General features: G+C 45.2%; 1 protein-coding gene across 1 annotated transcript in view; it reads right to left on the minus strand.

The window, feature by feature from the left end:
- Positions 1–3,896: 3,896 nt before the first annotated feature.
- LOC119450736 (DNA polymerase delta subunit 3-like) overlaps positions 3,897–16,494 on the minus strand; it is a 37,383-nt gene continuing 24,785 nt past the window's right edge. Inside the window, exons 10-12 of the mRNA XM_037714248.2 lie at positions 14,777–14,850; positions 13,123–13,266; positions 3,897–4,265 (exon numbers count right to left, since the gene is read on the minus strand). Coding sequence (XP_037570176.1) covers positions 4,096–4,265; positions 13,123–13,266; positions 14,777–14,850 — 388 coding nt within the window. The 3' untranslated portion in view covers positions 3,897–4,095. The remainder of the gene's footprint in view (positions 4,266–13,122; positions 13,267–14,776; positions 14,851–16,494) is intronic.

A 16,494-nucleotide genomic window follows, 5' to 3' on the forward strand; every position in this document is an offset into this window, starting at 1 on the left:
GCGTGACGATAATGGTATGGCTACTGTGTGACGATGATGTTAAAATGACAATATGAAGGCGATGGTATGACGACAGCATGTGAAAGTTGGATGTCGAAGTTAGAATGACGACGATGGAACGACCGCGACGGCATTACGACGGTGCCATGCGAGAGTCGCATGCCGAAGTTAAAATGACAATGGAACGACTGAAATGGCATTACGACAACGGTATAATAACGAACACATAACGACTGTATGGCAATGACGACAATGGAATGACAATGACTCTGTGACGACAATGGCGTGATGATAGTATGACAACAATCTGATGTTGCCTTAGAATGACCACGATGGAACGACCATGACAGCTTCATGACGATGGCATGGCAACGAATGTATGACAATATTATGACAACGCAATAAGAACGATGGCATAAAGACGGTATGAGAAGAATGGGGTGACGACGAGTATACAACAAAAATGACACGACTGTATGACAACAGATGCACAATGGCAGATGTCTGACGATGACACGACGATAGTGGCATGACAACTATAGCATATTCTCTACGCACAACTACAGCATAATTGAATGATTACAACTTGATTACGATAGATTGATGAAGGACTAATGCAGATGGAATGACGAAGGCGGTGTGAGGACGATGGTGTGCCGATGACTGGATGACTAAGTTAGAATGACGACGATAGAATGACCATGATGGCATCATGACAACGGTATGACAACAAACTGATAACTACAATTGTTTCAAAATTACACAATGACGACGATGGCATGACAATGGTATGAGGACAATGAGATGACGACAAGTGCATGGTGACAATGGCGTGAGGAAGACTGTATCACAAAGCCTGTATGGCGACAATGGAGTAACGATGACAGCATGACGAGAGTTGGAGGATGAGTCAGATGACGAAGCTGTGGTAAGGATTATGAAGAACAGTCATGGAACAACCATGATGGCATCATGGTTGGTGTGACGACAAATGCACAATGAATGCACAATGGCGTGACAACGACGGCATGACAAGAGTCTGATGGCAAAGCTGGAATGACAATGATGCAAGGACCACGACGGCATCACGACCACGAGCACGAACAGTCGAACCTCGATATATCAAACAGCGCGGTGATTACGAAATAGCTCGATATAGCCAGAATTTGATATATAAAACCACGTAAAAAATGCATCAAAAACTTGTATAAATCAATCAATGAACCAATAGGGCACAGTAAATGCTCACTTGAAGCTTCAAACACGGGCCAGGCCATGGCCGTGGGAAGCGGCAGCGTCTTGTTTGACCGCTCAGCAATAACTTCCGCTTTGATCTCCATGTCTGTCAGCTCCGCCATTGTCATCACCGCCAATGAAGTCCTCAATGCACATGCTTTGTGGCTCAGCAACAACAAAGCGCTCCAACATGCTCCAGGTTTCTTTAAGCTGGTATTCTTCATCCTTGTCGTCCAGTCCTGCCTCTGCGGTTGCTTCCTTGGAAGCTTCTTCAGTGCGGCCAACGAAACCCGCTTGCCGAAAGCAGTTAACTATGGTCGACTGCTTGACGTTGTCCCAAGAGGCTTTCAGCATTTGAATGGCACCCAGAAGGTCCATCTTAGCTCTTGGTCCATCCGGAGCTTCACAAGCAAAATATCGATCAGCCGACGCTCATAGATGGACTTGAAAGTGCGAATAATGCCCTGGTCTAATGGCTGCAGCTTCGACGTAGTAGTCAGCGGCAAAAAACTTGATTTCAATATTGCTCAGCTGGACATCGATGTGGTGTGCCGTGCAATTATCAATGATAAGGCATACCTTTCGGTCCTGACGCACCAGCTCGATTCGCCAGCTCAAGTCCCAGGCCTTCAGCCATTTTTGGAATATTGACACGTATACATGTTTATCTTTCACCGGCGGCCGCTTTCCACCGGCTAACAAATGTTAAACGTTATCGCTCGGCGCAGGACGCGCCTGTATCGGAAGTTTCTACAACGTTATCGATGCTTCTTTCCGTTGCCTGTTTTCACCGACGCTTATGTTATCTGATTGTATGAGCGACGCGAATTGTCTAGAACTTTCTGGAAGACGCGCGTACCAGGGATTATTCTGGAACCTTCGATGACTCAGGTATAAAAGCCGACGCGTTTCGCCGCTGCTCAGATTTTCGACGATCGCCGACTGTGTTCGCCGCTATCGTTGTACTTTGAGTGTAGCTTGCTTTTGTGGGCACAGGTTCGCCCAATAAACAACCAGTTTCGTCATACACAGTTTTGCGACTGTTTTCTTTACCGTCACTACTACGTGACAATATATCCCGAGTCACCCACGACTTTTTATTCCAGGAATATGTCCCTGGAATACTGGGGCAGTTGCGCATGCACCTCGGGGTTTGAAACTTGCCTATGAGAAGTGGTTGTAGCTTCGTGCTTTCATCCATATTGGCAGCCAACAGAATTGTTATGCGAGCCTTGCCTTGCTTGCCGCTGTGGCACTTGTCCCTGCGAGTGTTGAGAGTGTCGCAGAAGCATTTGCCAGAACAGGCCTGTTTCGTCCGCATTAAATATCTGGTTCGGCTCATACTTGGCGAGAACCTGGGCCGCTCTTGTTCAAGCCACTTCTTGATCTCGCCGTAATTAACGTCCTCACTTTCCTTGAGACTGTCTTCCCGACAATGTTGAAGTGGGCCTTAATACGTTGCAGCCAACCGCTTCTGGCATTGAGGTTCTCGGCGCCAAGAATGAATGCAAAGTTCTTAGCCTTCTGCTGTAGTATCGGTCCCGATAAAGGAATATTCCGGGCCCTTACATCGGTGAGCCATTTTTGCAGACTTCTCAACATCTTCAAAGGCAGCTTTGCGAACACACCGTGTGCCTGAGTGGTGGTTTTCTTCTGCCTTGGCCTTCATGTCGCTTTTGTTTTTCAGTAGCATACTCAAAGTGCTCCTTGGTAGGTCGAAAGCTTCGGCGACGCTTGACTTCTTTTCGCCATTCTCAACACGCTGGATGACTTTCCCAATTTTGTGAGAAATGTCAGGGTCGTCTGCTTCTCCTGTTTGCAGCCATCACAACACCAACCACACCACACCAGGCCTAACTCCGATCACACGATAACCACTGGCTTAGCACTAGCAGCGGCACCAAGGAGTCAGTGCAGCAAATTCAATGCGTCGTTGACGTCAAACTAGCTAAGCCGCTGCGTGTGTACACCGCTATGTTCAAATGGCGCCCTTGGCACGATCGATGTGTGCAGTTATAGTGCGCAGCAGTCGGGAACACCCATCATGCCAGCGCTATCTTCGAGAGTGTTGTGGAAAAGCATGCCACCTGTCAACAGAGCGCACGTGGTCTGGGGTGGCGGAGTTCGATATATCCATTTTACATCCGACCCCGTTTGAAATAAAAATTAAAAATGCTTGTGATTTTCCTGGTGACATAGAAAGTGTTTGATATACGTAATAATTCTATAAAATATATCTGTATATGACATATAGAGGTTTGACTGTACTTAGTGGCCCAAGCTATTGCACGAATTGGGCCACTGGGTCGGCATAGAAGGCGTTACGATGATGGCATGATGAGAGTCAAGTCACAAAGCTGGAATGACAACGATGGAACAACCACGACAGCATCACTACCACAAGCCCATACCCAGTGCCCCAGGCTGTTAAGACAGCTTCGGACACTGTGCCGGCTGTCCGTCGTCCGTCCGTCCAAGATGGACGGACAGACAGACGAGCGGGCGGGCGGACAGGTAGGTAGACAGACAGGCTCAAAACACATGAAGTAGGAAAATAATGCTAATCACATTAATACTTTAGCTCCATGCATTCATTAGCAGGAGCTCAGGTTCTGTCATTGTTTAATGGTTTGCACACAAGTTTAAACTTTAAATTTCAGTTACATTGAATATTTTTATTGCTCCGAATCTCCTTGTCCTGTTTGACCACACTCTCTCTGGCTCCACATGTGCAATCGGCTAATAGCAAAAGTGAAAGCTTGCAACACTAACACTAACTGTGTCTTTATATGATGAATAGGCTTTAATGCTAAAAGGTCACGCCACAATAAGTGCCAGTCTTTTTCTCAGCTTTTTCTGCTATTTCTTTCCAAAGAATGATAGCAGTGACTGCTGCTTCTTGTCTGCCGATGCCGCTGCCTTCTTTTTCCCAGCCGGTTTCTCTGGGGCAGCCTTTTCTCTCAGGGCCTTGGGAAGAGGGTCTTCGTCGTCATCAGACTCGCTCACCAGTTCTTTTACCAGCTTGGTTACTGCGTCAGATAAAACACTAAATATACCATGCAATAATGATGACTATCAACATGTGGCAATCGATACCTCACTTTTGCAGCTGCAAAAGTGCACCTCCACTTAAATGTAGTCACCTGTTCAGAAAAAGCCTTTCTTCAAATCATAAATACCATTAGTACTCCTGAACACACAACATTGTCATTTTCAACACATGGCATTTGCTAGAAGCGTCATTTTCTTGCTGCTACAAGGTAAAATTCAATGACACTCGATGAAAACAACATTCATGACCAATTGAGTTTCGGGGAAGTCATACCATTCGTTTTAATACAGAATGTGTATACCGTATTTATGCGAATTTAGGCCGATAGCTTTTTTTTTAAATAACCATATACGAAACTCTAGGGTCGGCGTAGATTCAAGGATATTAAAAAACGCGCCAGTTTTTAACTGAAACTGATAAATATGGTGCATAGTTAGCACCATCTAGAAAAGTCAGTATCGCAGCCGCTACTAGCCGCACCCGTAGCCAACTGAAGTACACGAGGGACGTCGCCATTTTAACCTGTGTCGTATCGGTATGGTGTAGCATCGGCGCGTGGCGTGGCGTTCTCGTAATGGCCCCAAACAGGCGATGCCACTATAGTGCCGCATTCTAACGAATACCGTATTTACTCAAATCTAATGCGCGTTACCACATCTGCGTTACCATATAGCCGTCGGCATTTCAAAATGGCCGCCTCACACGTGCGTCGAGCCTAGCTACCGTAGCTTCCTCCATGTGCTGCAGTACACATGCTTAGGCAATAGTCTACCGTCTGTCTTCACGTTCTCTGCGTCTCCTCTTATCAGTATGAAGTACCGAGTTCATCATGATGCCACATTTAAAAAGAAAGTGATCATGTGTGCGGAGACAGATGGAAATCGGGCCGCATCTCGGGTGTTCGAAGAATCCGAAACTTGCATGCAGGACTGGTGCAAACAGAAGGAGAGGATTTTCGCCACTAAAGCAATGCGGAACGGTTTAAGTGGACCGAAGCAGGATGTAATCTACGATACGATACGATCACCTTGGCCCTATCTTGAAAGCAATCTGCGACGGGGAAAGTCCGTGGCGCGTCATTTTTTCGCCGCTTATAGGTCGCATTGAAGCGAGAGGCATGCGCGAAGGTCTCGCTGCGCTTCGTCACTCCAGAGTTTTGACAGTTCGTTTCCACGGTCAACGAGCGAGATGTGTTCATGTTTGCTTGTGTGCGCGTGACACCGTGCTTGTTCATTTATTTAATACGCGAATGTTTGCAAGTCTATACGGCCGATAAAACTGCTATCCTTACTTCGTATAGCGGTCTACTAATTTGCTATCGCATTCGATGCTTCGCCGTTCGGGCGAAACTGCAACTTTTTTTATTCAACGCAACTTCAGTGCATCGGGAGGAAATCTGTTTTTCCAAATGACAGAAAGGTGTATTTCTGTTTAAAAGGATGAGGTGCACGGTACTGTAAAGGACTTTTTTGTCGTCACGGAAAACGGGTGCGTGTTACAATCGAGGGCGCATTAGAATTGAGTAAATACGGTAGTTGTGCGAGCCATAGAGGCATCGTCAAATCTTCTAGCCGGGCGGGACTTCGGCATCAATAAGAAAAATGTCCATCGTTGGAGGGGGCCACGGGAGGTGCTTTTTGCGTGCGCCGCAACGAGGATGGCAAACATTGATTGTGCGCTCCTTCAAAAAGTGCAGCATCTCTAATGCACATGAAGGTACTGAAAATAGTGCACTGTTTGAAGATGGAAGATAGCGACGAAGCTAGCAGCGATGATGACGTAGAATCAGCTCGGCATGTTCATACTTAATAAATGCTGTTTCATTTTGCGAATGCTGTCCTCGCTTTTTTGTTCAGCCTACATTCGAGGTAAGTTTTTTTTTTTCTGGCTTGAAACTTTTGGGGGTCAGCTTAGAATCGGAGTCAGCCTATATTCGAGTAAATACGGTAGTATTGACAGCACAGTCTTATAGCAGACAAGGCATGTTGAAACAGAGAAAGATAAATGTATTTGAAAGTGTTTCTTTAACGAATCTAAATTTTTATATCCTAAAGACACAACTTTTTTACCAATAAAACTACCTTGTGACAATACTAATAAGCCATTGTGTAGTTCCGAACAGCTGTCACACCATGCTGCTACAGGCAACAGAGACACATGTACAATGCAACATTCCTATTCTACAACATATTATGGTGCAGTGTCTCAAACAACGCTGTTCTCTCTTGCCATGATAACCTCCCATCTTTCTCGCAGCTCTGTGGCATGTTCCCTCACCTTGCTTCCTCACCAGCGAATAAATGTGTCACTATGTAAGTAGTACACACATGATTATGGTAAAAAGGATACTGTTTCTATCCACGTGCGGCCATCTATATGCACCATACGCAGCGACCCCCAGCACTAGTGGATTTCCTCCACTCGCATTAAAAGTGCCAGTTATGCAACAAAAATGTGCTTGCTGCTTGCTCACACGTGTATAAAGCCAAACAGCACCAATGAGCACACCTAAAGCCACTGCATTACTGCCAACTCGCAACCGGTAATGCATGGATTGAGGGTCTCTGGGTACAGCTTGGCAAAGCAGTACCTACACAATGCGCTCCCGCCAAAAATTACTTGCCCAAAGTACCTTCAGAAACAAACAAATGGAAAACACTCATAGCGTGCCTTGGAAACACTGTGCTGCATTAGTTGAAACAAGTGCCACAGAGCAGAGTTATGGTCATTACAGTAAAACCATGTTCATGTTTTTGAAAAAAAAACATGGAAAAACTTACTAACCAGGAAAATGTACTATCCGAAGTAACTAAAAAATTTGACAGACTCAACTGTAGTTGACATCTACGTAATGCAAAGTATTGCGTGAATCGCTGCAGCACAAGACGCCGACGCATGTGAAACTGCTGAGCTCTGGCAGCTGAGACGCATTTTGTTGCTTTCCTATTGCGTAGTGTTTTAGGACAATGACGGGCAACCGAAACGAAACTGAGCTGGTGGGTGACGCTGGATGCCACCGGAGCTAAACGTGACACTCACATCGCCATGCCTGTAGCTGGGAAAGGCAACATGTTTGGGTTATTGCCTACTAAAAGCACACAGTATGCTTCTAACGGCACTATGCCCCACACACTGTAAAACAGATCGGCGAAGATGTTTATAGCAATAAGGGTTGGTGGCGATAGCTGTGAATGCGACGTGCGACTGAGTGCACACCAGCATTTTCACGTGAGATGGGCGAGCGAGTATTGCGGGGAAGTTGATACGGCAGGCAGCTACTGTTCTCGACTGCACGTGCCTCGCGCCTTTTCTTGTTCACGTGTGATCTAGCGGCTGGAAAACATATCATATGATCGCAGTCTGCAGCAGTAAATGGTGCCGCATTTGGGTTATCGCCTATTAAATGCAGCACACTTCCAACGACGACATGCACTGTGAAACAGATAGGTGAAGATGCTTATTGCAATATGTTTGGCAGAGATAGCTGTGAATGCGGCGTGCAACGACCCAGGAGAAGATATGCCCGTACCGGAATAAGAAACTGCGTGCACACCGGTGTTTTCACGTAAGACAGGCCGGCAGTATTGCGGCAAAGCTGCCGTGGCTGGCGGCTACTGCTCTCGATCGCGCGTGCCTCGTGCATGTTGTTTACATGCCATCTAGCGCCCAGAAAACGTATTATATGATCGCAGTTTGCCGATGCATTGAATGTTGGTACCAAAAGATTGTGTTTTCCGGGAACATACCAACCAGTAAAAAATAAGCATAGCTCAATTGGGTCATTTTTTTTGTTCTTCTCGATCAGAAACATTGGAGCCGAGAAATCATCCATAATGGAATCGTATCAACAAGGTTCTACAGCGCATGACCCACGATAGACGAACATTCACACCCTTAATCACACCCTACAGCTCTGCCCGTTTGTAATAGGTACAGTATAGACCGCTTACAACGTAAATCGCCAGAGTCGCGAATATCTGCACTATAAGCGGTACCGCACTATAACCAAACAACGATTTTCAAGCCCTGCACGTATGCAGAACATGTAGACCAAGCATGTAGACACGCTTTGTACTATCGTGCACACATCGCGATTACATTTTCGCCATTGAGCTGGCAAAAACATAATCGCAATGTAGCCGGTGCTCTTCAAGCTCGACAGCTTTGCACCGAGTCAAAACAAAACAACTGTTTGCCGCAACCGCTGCAGAAAAAACCGTGACCGCTATCGAGGCGATCATGAACGGCGACAAATTCGCGATGCTGAAGGCACGCGCCCGACGCACGCACTGAGTCAGAACGAATTAACTACCATTCGCTGCAACAACTGCAGTCGAAACCGCGGTCGCTATCTATGCGATCATCGATGGCGACTACGCCGTTTTTTAGGCACGCGGCCGACGCTTGTACCATGTAAAAACGAAACTAATGTTCGCCGCAACCGCTGCGGAGAAAACCGCGGCCGCTATCAACGCGATCGTGGATGACGACTACGCAGTTAAAAAAGCACGCGGAGGTAAACGCAAGAATACAGGCTTTAAAGACACAAATAGGCTCGAAGCGTTCCAGCGTTGCTGTTATTCACGTACGATTGATGACTGTGGAGATGCGGACTCCGCCGCTTCGTTTCGGTTGGATGCTAGCGCCGTCCTCGCTCTTTTGCGTCCCACATTTGCGGCACTCCTCGCTCACCGAGCAACGAAAGTAGTTCGAATTAACCCATGTGCGGCCAAATAATTCCGAATTAACCGATTTTCCAAATTAACGAGGTTTTACTGTAGCTCCAAACTAAATTTGCGGGACACTGCTTAAATTGACAGCGTCGCTCGCGCTTCACGACACGCATCGCGACGGGTGCACAGAAACTGAAGCCGCGTTCAGTGCAAAACGCACGGCTGATAAGCAGCCGAGCAAAAGGTTTCTCCGTCACCTAGACAACGTACGCGCGCATTTGTTTCCGGTCGTTTGCTCCGCGTTTCATGCTCCTCCTCCGCATTGCCCTCGTTGGTCTCCTCTCCCATCGGTGGGTGCACCTTGCTGAGAAGCGTGCTCGCTGCCACCCTTGTCGGCGAGATTTTCCTGCAGAAGCCGCATTATAACCGGTATTTTGTCTCACGCGGCTGCACTGTAAGCGGTATGCGTATACATGGAGTTCTATGGGGAAATTACCGGGAGTCTGAAAAGACCGTACTATATCCGGTCCTGCACTATAAGCGGTTACGTTATAAGTGGTCTATACTGTATTATCTGATACAGTGGAATCTCATTGGTACAATCTTCACAGGAACCGGAAAATAAAGCCTATCATCCAAAAATCGTATCATCCAACATATTATCCAACCAAATCGTATTATCAGAAAAAGAAACGTATTATCCCAAAGAACGTATTATGCAGAATCATATCAATGAGATTCCAGTGTAGTATAATTGTCTCTGAGAGAGCCTAGCCAGTAGTAAAGGTAGCTCAGCGTCTGCTGCCCCACACACAGCCCAATTGCAACAGCGACTACTAGCGGCATGTGGCAGCATACAGTTCTAATAATAGAAGCAAGAACAGTTTACATTCTAAACAACAGGCTGTCTATAACACACAGTCTCGTGCTGCTTGGCTGGACCATGGTGACTGCTTCCAAATATCAGAAAGCTGAAATTACTCGGCATTCGCAATAAAAGCATCAACAGGGTGACAAGTGAGCAACAAAGAAAAGTACCCATGGAACCACACCAACATCAGAAAACAGCACTCAAACAAGGCTGATGTTCATGCCTAGTCTCTAAATTTTTCATTTGAGATGGACAAAAAGGTGGTATTACTTCGGTGCAGAGTTCCTGATATTGCGGGAGTACCAAGTTATAACGGGCTCTTTTGAAAACCGATGGCTGATTTGTGCTCGCATTTTGCACACAGGGAGCATTTCACAATCTACTTTGTTTAGCACAGTGGAACCCCGGTTATGCATACCCCGTTTATGTGACATCCAAGGTTCTACAACAGATTAGCGCAGTCCCCGCGAATTGCCCATAATGATAATGCATTAAACACTTTGATTACACAACACGAGATTACGAATGCCCCATATCACATGACGACCAGTTCGAAGCCGGGTACCCAATGACGGATGAAGAGCGGATGTGACAGAAGTGGCGCCAAACTCCAGTAGCTCCCTCACGCTGTCTCCTCTGTCAGGAGGGGGAGGGTGCCCATGCCCATGAACATCACAGTCCACGTGGGCACGCATTGCGAATTGCGCCGGCGTGGCAATATGAAACCACCCAAATAGAATGGACTTTGCTCTGGTGCCAGCCACATGGCCGCGCTCCTCCATTTATTTATTTTTACATTTCTCTCTATCACATCGCAGGCGCTGGGCCTGGCTTGGCTCACCTGCTTGCTGTGCTCTTGCTTTTTGTACTTGCTGCTACTTCGCCTCGTGCAAGAGCAGCGGGCTGGGAGTTGCCACTGTGCATTTCTCACCATCTGTCTTCTGATTTAGTACACTCTTAGTGCCGCATCAATGTGGTTATAGCGCATTAATCACGACCTTGATCAAGATGATCAGCACTGTGGTGCAGGTGCATCAAGCGAGCAGTCTTCCAAGTCGCAGGGTAGATCACTGCGTAATCCATGAAAGGCTTTGCTTGTGGGATTGTGTGGTGGGCATTTCTGAAGTGCTGCCTGTCCAATAACCACGGTGGGTCTCAGGAGAATGATACCGTTCTCACCAACAGTGACAAAGACGTCAGCATTCTTCTTTTTTAACTTTATTTTGCAACAACAGTTAGCCATGATTAAAGCACTGCAGGCATCCACTTTTATGCCACGTTTCCTGTTTCTTTATGGCATGACTTCATAATAATTTTTAATGATAATTGTAATTATTTTTTTTCTTTCTTTCTCTGAGATCAAAAGCCTCCCTTGTTTTATTATCGTGGTTGCATTATTTACGTGCAAATACATTAACCTATAGTTTAAACTGAAGCTCCTCACAACTCTGCAGCGTGAAACTGTGTATTATAGACATTATACGATGCCCAGATAATACAAGAATTCCGCACGGTCCCAGGAAAGTCACATAATCGGGGTTTCACGGTATCACACTCATATGCACAGTTTACTTGCTTCGTTCAGAATAATTTGGAAGTACCATATTTACTCGTGTAAGGCCCACCGCATGCAGCTGCCCTTTGGAGTGTGAAAATTCAGGGAAAGAAACGTTTCGCTAGGCCTCATGTGCATATCTGTGTGCTGGTTAATTTCTGCAACCTGCTACTAGATGGCACTACATGTAGTTACTGTCCCGCTGACGATGGCATCATCACCACATCCCGTCGGATCACGCGACACAGATCCAGTGCACGTCAATGATATCGGCTGTGCTGCCATTTAGCTGCATTGTGCTTTCAGGCGCATGCCACTGGTGATGATGATTTGTAAGGAGGGAGAGGCGGCATCAGTGGACTTCAAAGTAGCTGAGGGGATCGTCGAGAGATGGCGCAAGTGTTTCACAGGAGACTGTAGAGTGTAGTTGCTGGACGAAGCACAAGGTGGCGGACTTGGACTGGCGGGCACAGTGTGTGTGGTGTGGAGTGGACAGAGTGGTCAGCCGTGGAGCGATACGTGGAGCTCAATAAAGAATGGAAAGCAAAGTGTAGGCTCGTAGTCAATTCTGACAAATTGTTCACTGTCGCCAAGAGCTTCAGTGTAAAGGGAACGGTATAAATTGAACATAGGACCACCAGCTTTGGGAGGGCGCCACTGAGTCAAGCTTGTCAAATGATGAGGGCAGTGGAATCGACCAGGATGACTGAATAAAACTCTTGACTTCATAGTCAGTCACCAGTGATTGCGTTATCCTGCATAGCAGGATAACGTAGCTGCATAGCAGGATAGCAGGCTAGAGAATAGCCTTAAGCCTAGTGTAAGGACCACACCGTGTGAGAAATTTTTAAGAAGTGTAGGCCTTACACAACTGTATATGGGATGGCTTTGGATCGTATGTCTTCCCAACTGGTAAGTTTTTCCCACGTTACTTTTCAAAACGTATGAACGAGGTTCTACTGCACTGTATATTAAGCATGTGCGAATAGTAGATGTTGAGTTAAAAGTGAATTAAAAGCAGTGATTTGAGACAAATATTTTCTAATGAAATATTGAATAGCTGCTGTGCAGAGAAGTGGCTGCAAACTCGCATGCATAACAACTACTGCATGTTGGAATTAATTACTTGCTCTGTATTTAGTGCAGTGCAACCAAGATTTAGTGCAGTAGAACTTGTTAACTTAATGTCAAAGATGCAAAGAGCATGATGCATGATGCAACTGCGTTGGTGCATGTAGGAAGTTGATAAGGACACAGAAGTAAAACTATGCGCAAATTGAAAATGTATACTATTGCAACGACTACAGGAAGCGTAAACAGAAGATAGTGCTATACCAATGCTTTTATTCTAATTAGACATCTTAGTTACACTTATTAGACATCTAGGTGTTTGTACTGTGACCGAAGACAGCACATGGAAATATGTATATAAGGAATGTATGTTTGGCCCAATTACAGCGCCCCTTTTCCAATATTTGTAAGCTTCACTGCATGGCAGATATGCTTCACCGCATAACACGACTATATTGTGGCGAAGCTGTAACCATCATTACAATATAAAAAGTAAAACATTAAATTTTTTTTCTAAGCGAATATTGAATAGCACAATATACGAAACAGCTATCCGGACATTCAAATATTCGCACAACACCATGTTCCACAACCACAGCTAACTACATAATGGGGCAATACAAAGTGCATCGTTTTACCAGGCTGGTCAAGCTTGTGAACTCACCCAGAAATCCCTCCTCGTCCTTGAAAGTCTTTTTCACAGACTTCATGACTCGGCGGCGCTTCTTCTGACCCCCCTGGGTGCCCGAGTCTGATGAAGACTTAGAAGAAAGCTTGTCACCCTCACTCGTAGCCACACTGGATGCAGCTGGAACAGCATCAATGAAAGCAGTTTATTTTAGAGTTAACCACATCTACAATATTGCTTTGGACAAAAGTCGTTACAAATGCGCGGCGCGTGTCATCATCACAGCACTTGAGGAAAATTCATAATCCTCTCATTTCCCCAGTTTTTTTTTTTTTTTTAATTACAAGCATTTCAAATATTTGGTTGGATACGAATATTCGAATGAAATCGAATATATTGCTGGCTGTGCAAGAGCAAACACGGTTCTTAGCATTTGTGTCTATCTAATCTAAGAATATTGGGGCGATATTGTGCAGAATTTTGTGATGATTTCGTGCTGCTAGCGAAATTTCGCCTGTAAAGCACACTTAGCCACTAAACATTTAAACTTGTGGGGAAAGCCAGCCTCTCAATAGCAAGGGGAACGGGTTTGCGGACAGCGAGGGTGTACCTTTTTTGATTATTATATATTTATTTGTTAGTTCCTGAGCATATTGCTTGACAGCAAGTGCGTTGAGTGATGACTGGCACAGGGTCAAAGGCCTCCAGAGTTTTATGGGCATTTGATGCGGTATAATAAGGTACAGGCTGGCGAGGACAGCTAGTGAGAATTACTAAATTTGCCACATTCACATGAGCCAAACACACAATCTTTTAGTATAATGGCCCTCTAGTCTAGTTTTTTTAACATTGACAATGTAATTGCAATGTTCCAACATAACAATTAACCAAACTTGCTAATAAATGCATGTGCATATCATTATTCGAAGCCAAGTATTCGTATTCGATTCATATTCGAAAATTTTGATATTCGCACACCCCTAGCAAGAACAGATGATTAAGCTCTATTACTGTTAACTAAATATGTAACATAACTTTTTTAATTAGTTTTCATAATGAAAGCAGTGCATTTAACATTGTCATGAACCTACACAAAAACATTTTTGTCGCGATCTTGTGATGGCAATGGCGATGATGCTGGCACCAACAGAAAGCTGTTGCAAATACTGCAACTTCATTTTAGTTTTATATCCAAATGTAATGCGCAGGCAATTATCTTACCCATATTTTTGGAAAGAAAAAGGTGGGTACTTGCGACAAGCAAATGCGATATACAATAGACAAACCTCCATGCCACATCCTAGGTAACATTACCCATCCAAGACAAGTGCATTTTACTGCAGGCGTGCACATGCCTGTTTCCAGTTTACAATGTAGCAGCCGATTTTTAGGCCCTACACTCCTTGAACATGCATATTATTTCGCTGAAGTCATTGCTTTCCCACACATTTCTTCTGCGTCTGCTCTAAAGAAAACACTTTGCTCCTTACATTTCTTAGTGCACAAGTATAAATGTAACCAAACTGCATTTGTCATTTTTCATGGGCTAATAAGCAACAAAATTTCCCATGCTCATCGCACAAAAAAAATAAAGATGGAAAAATGCATGGTACAATTGTGACTGTTTTGTAGCCGCACCTGTTCACTGTACATCACTTAACAAGATACATAAATAAAACAACCCACTTACCACTGCTCTTCAAGTTTTCTGAGCTGGCTGGCGTGGTTGACTGTGTCGTTTCGTCCTCCTCATCTTCAGAGTCACTGAAATTTTTTTTAAGAATGGTTCATCTCATTCATTGCATGCTCATGCAGGTAAGTATCACATTAGAGAATGTATCTTTGAAACCTATAATAACCAAGCACGAGTACAGCTAGACCTCAATATACAGTGTAGTCCATTTATAACGATACTACACATAACGATATTATAAAAGATGAGTCGACTTAAGAGTATCAACTGATGCATTAGGACTATGAGAAAAGAACCCATACATAACGATATGTTAGTCGCCGCATATCAGATATAACGATGGAAATTTTGCATTCTGGGTGGCATTTTCCAAAAATAATCGTGAAATTTGCATTACTAAGTTCCCTTTAACTAAGACGGGGCAAAAAGTTCGCCTACGTGAGTTTGTATCTGCTGCCTTTACCGCGCAGCGCATCCCGCGCACGTGCCAATTACGAAAGCCACGGAGAGCATCGCAAGTTGGCGCAGTGTGCCACAAGGTGGCATCACCTGCTTCGCATCTGCACCGCCAGCGATCGTACAAGTGTCTAAAAAAGAGAAGTAGGGAAAAAATCAAATAATAAAATGAGAAGCAAATGGCGCCAGTGCTCCCTTTCTACAATCTTCCTCTCTCTCTCAGCGAGTGCGGAAATGTGCCACGGAAGCAGCGGTAGGTGCACCGACAAAGTGCAAAGCTGTGTCGCTTGAGACGAAGCAGCAAATTTTGCAAGACTCAAAGAAGTACGAGCTTGCGAAGTCGATGACATTGACGATTCTGAAAACCGGGAGCGCCATGATCATGAAGGCTAGAACCAGTGACCATGCCGATCAATGAAAAAGGCGGGCTTTCTGTGCCAGGGCGAAACCAATGCATCAGGGCAGCAACTGCAGCTTATGCAACCATAATCTTTACTGAGAAACACTTGCGGCAAATGCTTTACTTGAAGGTGAGCTTTCTGGTTCTTTTTTTTTTCTTTCCCCGGCACGGCTGGGGATGCGCGGAGGCGAGCACCATCTGGTGGTGCTTCAAGGAACCCAGTACCTACTGGCGCAAGCCTCCCATTGATCAGGTGTGACCACGTGATGCTTTTGTGCCATCTCCAGAACGCCACCGGATTTTCTGTTTCGTGAGCCATATAATGCTTTTGCATTAAAATGCTGCATGCTCTAAAATACAAGAAGTGGTGAAAGAGCTTTATAGGTAGCCCTTTCATTGCAATGTCTGTACAGGTCTACTTCCATTAGTTCGAACCTGACAGGACTGACGAAGTTCATCAAATCAACATTCGGGGCAAATTAAACAAGATACTGAAAAAAGACCAAAACACACTGCTGATTCATTTGGCAGTATTTTCCCCTAACACACCCCCTAATCAAATGCGCGCCCTTTTTCTGTGTGTCCAAAGCAGAAAACTAACATACAAATGACAATGAATCTCATAAACGAACTACAGTGGAACCTCGATTATATGTCCCCCGGTCATGCGATGCCCCACATTTTACGACAAATTGGTTTGGTCCAGCAAAACCCCCATAGAAATAATGTATTAAAGACCTCGATTATACGCCGTTTTACGCCAACGCCACCTTGAACAACGCCTCTCTGGTACCGTCTGAAAAAAAAAAAGAAGCGTCCTAAGCAGATGCAGGCTGGCATGTGAGCACACTGCAGCCGG

Source organism: Dermacentor silvarum, chromosome 4 (genome assembly GCF_013339745.2).
Source record: "Dermacentor silvarum isolate Dsil-2018 chromosome 4, BIME_Dsil_1.4, whole genome shotgun sequence".
NCBI classification, from domain to species: domain Eukaryota; kingdom Metazoa; phylum Arthropoda; class Arachnida; order Ixodida; family Ixodidae; genus Dermacentor; species Dermacentor silvarum.